This window comes from Perkinsus marinus, assembly GCF_000006405.1.
Source record: "Perkinsus marinus ATCC 50983 genomic scaffold scf_1104296964002, whole genome shotgun sequence".
NCBI lineage: Eukaryota > Perkinsozoa > Perkinsida > Perkinsidae > Perkinsus > Perkinsus marinus.
The window spans coordinates 19,243-22,393 of record NW_003204865.1 but is presented as its reverse complement, the minus strand read 5'-3'; the positions used below and the strand labels follow the sequence as shown (position 1 = coordinate 22,393).

Sequence of the window (3,151 nt, the reverse complement as noted above, 5' to 3'; positions counted from 1 at the left end):
AGTTGAGATTCATGAGTCGAGGCGCCGAGCTGACAGCTAAGCAGAAGCTGGAGCAAGAGCAGAGGGCGGTGATTATGATGTTGACATTTGATGGAGTTCTTATGAACTGTTTGTAAGATACGGAAGAGGTTGGAGTGGAGCGTGCCGGGGTTTAAAGACTGCAAGTCGGCTGATGTCGCAGTACGGCAGCCAGGACAGCCTCTGAAGCAAGTTGTATTGCATGGACGCAGGTAAGGCTGAGGTCTCTCGAAGTCGCTAGTTCGATCGCGGATAGGTCCTATGGTGGTTTCAACCCCCACGTTGAGTCGATGATGGGAGAGGTCACCAAACGATCGTCTAAGTTGAAGCGGAAACGTATTGAATGAATAGAGTCTCGAGATAGAAAAGGTTTTGTGTTTATCGAGTCGAAGTTCGTAATGATGAACCCATAGAAAAGGATAATTCGTCATTGACGCTGATAGGGGGAATCCAGAAAGCAAGGAAGTCACGAGTAGTTCGCTATCACGACAAGGAACAATGCTGATGTGTACACAGTATCTTGGTGTTGGTGTGCTTGTTTCTAATTCACTTGGAAAGGAAAGGCAACTTTTCACTGATGAGCATACAAAGGAATATCTCCTCGTTATAGCTTGGAAAATAAGGAGAATATGAAGTGATTCATAATTACCACTGAAACGGTCCACCGAGTGCTTCAGAATGGTACTTGGGGTCGATCACTCTGAATTACTATCTTCCTCATCCCCTGCAGTATCACCATCATCTCCATTGTAAATATCTACAGGCCCTGTAGTATAGGGTTTACAGCGCATTCACTGAGGGTAGCATCATGAACGCTAGCCGGGGGAACATTGACCATTGCCCCAGACTTCTCACGAGTTCCATCGATAGACTGGCTTGTTGTATCCGACGTGTTCTTGCTCCAATTACAGTGTAGGAACCACCTGGGGCTTATGAACGGGTCAGCATGCAGTATACGAGATGCCGTAGGCTAGTGAGTAAATGCGACCTGCGAGGATCGAACTCGCGACCTTAGGATTATGAGACCTACGCGCTACCTACTGCGCCAAAGTCGCTTATACGTATTCTGGATCCATCACACCCAGTCGGGACCTCTAAGCAAGACCTCAAAGTCGACATTAGCTGTGAAGATCATTTGTTGTGTATCTGACAGGGAGGTTTGAATAATTAATCATGGCAGATAATACTCCCCTGGAAGGTTATCGGAATACAGACCACCATGTGGATTCAAACAGTGGCATTGTCAAGAGTGGGCTCAAAGGCAACATCATCAGGGCATCTTCATCGTTGAACGGGACAGCGTATGAATCATCATCTTATTGCGAGACATAGCTTCGTATGAATCACGTAGAGCATCACTCAAGGACGCCTGAGGATTCGAAATGCCCCCAATATCGAAATATTAAAGTGAATGTTGAGGTTGACTCATATTTTTACACAATACAGACCGTCTCGGAGTGCTGTCTACTCTTTGCCAGGTTCTCAGCCGTCACGATGAACAGAGACACGCAAGCAACAGCAAACAGGTGTTAGATGCCCACAAGCAGACAACCTCCCTTACACTCGCATAACGCGACATGTCGACTTCTCGAGTAACTCACATCACATCAACATGCGGAAGAGATAGTCAGAATAAATTGATAGAAATTTCATGAAAACACGAAAATGCCAACTAGGCACAAAACTACCTCAGCTTAGCCTGACCGTACAAGACAACAGATCTCTCCTGGAAATCATCATTGTAGATAAACCTCCGTCTGACAACAGCAAGGAAGTTCTCATTTTCAGTTAGCGCTCGCCCTACATTTCTTATGCGAGAGGTGAACAGTTGAAAGCCCTCCTGTGCTGCAGAGTCCGTCGGGAAGTAAATAACAACACTTCGCCCTGCGATGTCGCTACCGACGATGGAAGCCCCAACGTGATGATGGAGCTCCACATGCATAGTATCCGCCAAAATCTTCACCTTGAAAACAACATTGTGAAAAAAACACATAATTTCGAAAAAAATTGCACAAAAAATTTTCCCAAAATTTTCTCACCTCAATCGACTCCTGCCGTTCTACTATCGTCGGGTCCGTAAAGATAAGTTTCGGGGCTTCGCCGATCTGCCCTAGGAGCACTGGTGGAAGCACACCTACGCAAACTACCACAAAACCTGACTCGACTCTTCCCACCATGTGATGTGCCTCCAGATGACCACCGGAAGTTGAAAGCCGTGCTCTGCGAATTGGGCGCCATCTCCCTAGGCCTTATCCCTCGCAGAGTGCGATTGCTAGCCACCGGAGCGCTGGTCATCGGAGGCTCCTGAAGAGACAGAGTTCGATTAACTACAGATGCACAGATCACTTCAGTTGTTTCCTCTGAAAACCCCGGGATTTCTGGCGGACTAGGTAGCCATTTGATATCTACCAAAGACCATACCAACAGTCGAGCTCACTCCCACTCCGACCTTCCTCCTCCTCCTCATCAGCATTCTGTGACCGCCACGTACCACCCGCCCGAGCAGAGCTCTCGAAATCTGCCCCCTGAGTGCTACTCGGTAGTCGCGGTAGAGTTTCTCCGTCGTATATAGGGAGACTTCGCTCGACATGGAGGTTGCCCGGACTGTTGCTGTAGCGCTGGGCTACTGTCGGAGTAGATAACACCTCCTCCTCCTCCAGGGGAGGGTGGTCTGCGGGAATATGCCTGCTTATAAACGCCTGCTCATCACTCTCGTTATCCTCATCCTCATGTTGCGCATCCTCGTCTCTGTGCCCCTCACTCTTCTTTGCACTCTCCTCCACCTCAATGTCCTTCTTCTCCCCTTCATTCCCCCTCTCCACATTTTCCCCCTCACTCTCCTTTCCCTCACTCTCCTCCACACTCTCTCTTTCCTCAGTCGCCTTTTCCTCAGTCTCATCCAGATTCTCCTCTCCATCACTCTCCTTCCCCTCACTCTCACTCTCCTTCCCCTCAATTTCCTCCACACTCTCTCTTCCCTCCGCACTCTCCTCCCCCTCACTTTCCTTTCCCTTACTCTCCTCTCCCTCAGTCTCGTCCGAATTCTCTCCTCCACCACCATCCACTGTACTTTCCTCCAAATTCCCCTTCCCCTCACCCTCTTTTCCCTCACTCTCCTTTCCCTCACTCTCCT

General features: G+C 48.8%; 2 protein-coding genes and 1 non-coding gene across 3 annotated transcripts in view; 1 reads left to right on the top strand and 2 right to left on the bottom strand.

The window, feature by feature from the left end:
* Positions 1 to 11: 11 nt before the first annotated feature.
* Positions 12 to 365, top strand: Pmar_PMAR000904 (M-phase phosphoprotein, putative; the record flags this gene model as incomplete). Its single annotated transcript, XM_002771049.1, has 3 exons — positions 12 to 68; positions 118 to 230; positions 275 to 365. The coding sequence occupies 3 exons, from the start codon at positions 12 to 14 to the stop codon at positions 363 to 365; spliced, it is 261 nt and encodes an 86-aa protein (XP_002771095.1).
* A 635-nt stretch (positions 366 to 1,000) lies between these two features.
* Positions 1,001 to 1,073, bottom strand: Pmar_PMAR000903. The gene has a single exon. It is a non-coding gene; the product is annotated as a tRNA-Met (tRNA).
* Positions 1,074 to 1,702: 629 nt separating this feature from the next.
* The window catches only part of Pmar_PMAR000902 (Pc-fam-4 protein, putative), a gene marked incomplete at both ends in the record, with an annotated part of 1,935 nt that continues 486 nt past the window's right edge, over positions 1,703 to 3,151 (bottom strand). Inside the window, 5 exons of the mRNA XM_002771048.1 lie at positions 1,703 to 1,981; positions 2,058 to 2,152; positions 2,193 to 2,322; positions 2,365 to 2,423; positions 2,468 to 3,149. Of these exons, the coding sequence (XP_002771094.1) occupies positions 1,703 to 1,981; positions 2,058 to 2,152; positions 2,193 to 2,322; positions 2,365 to 2,423; positions 2,468 to 3,149 (1,245 nt within the window). The remainder of the gene's footprint in view (positions 1,982 to 2,057; positions 2,153 to 2,192; positions 2,323 to 2,364; positions 2,424 to 2,467; positions 3,150 to 3,151) is intronic.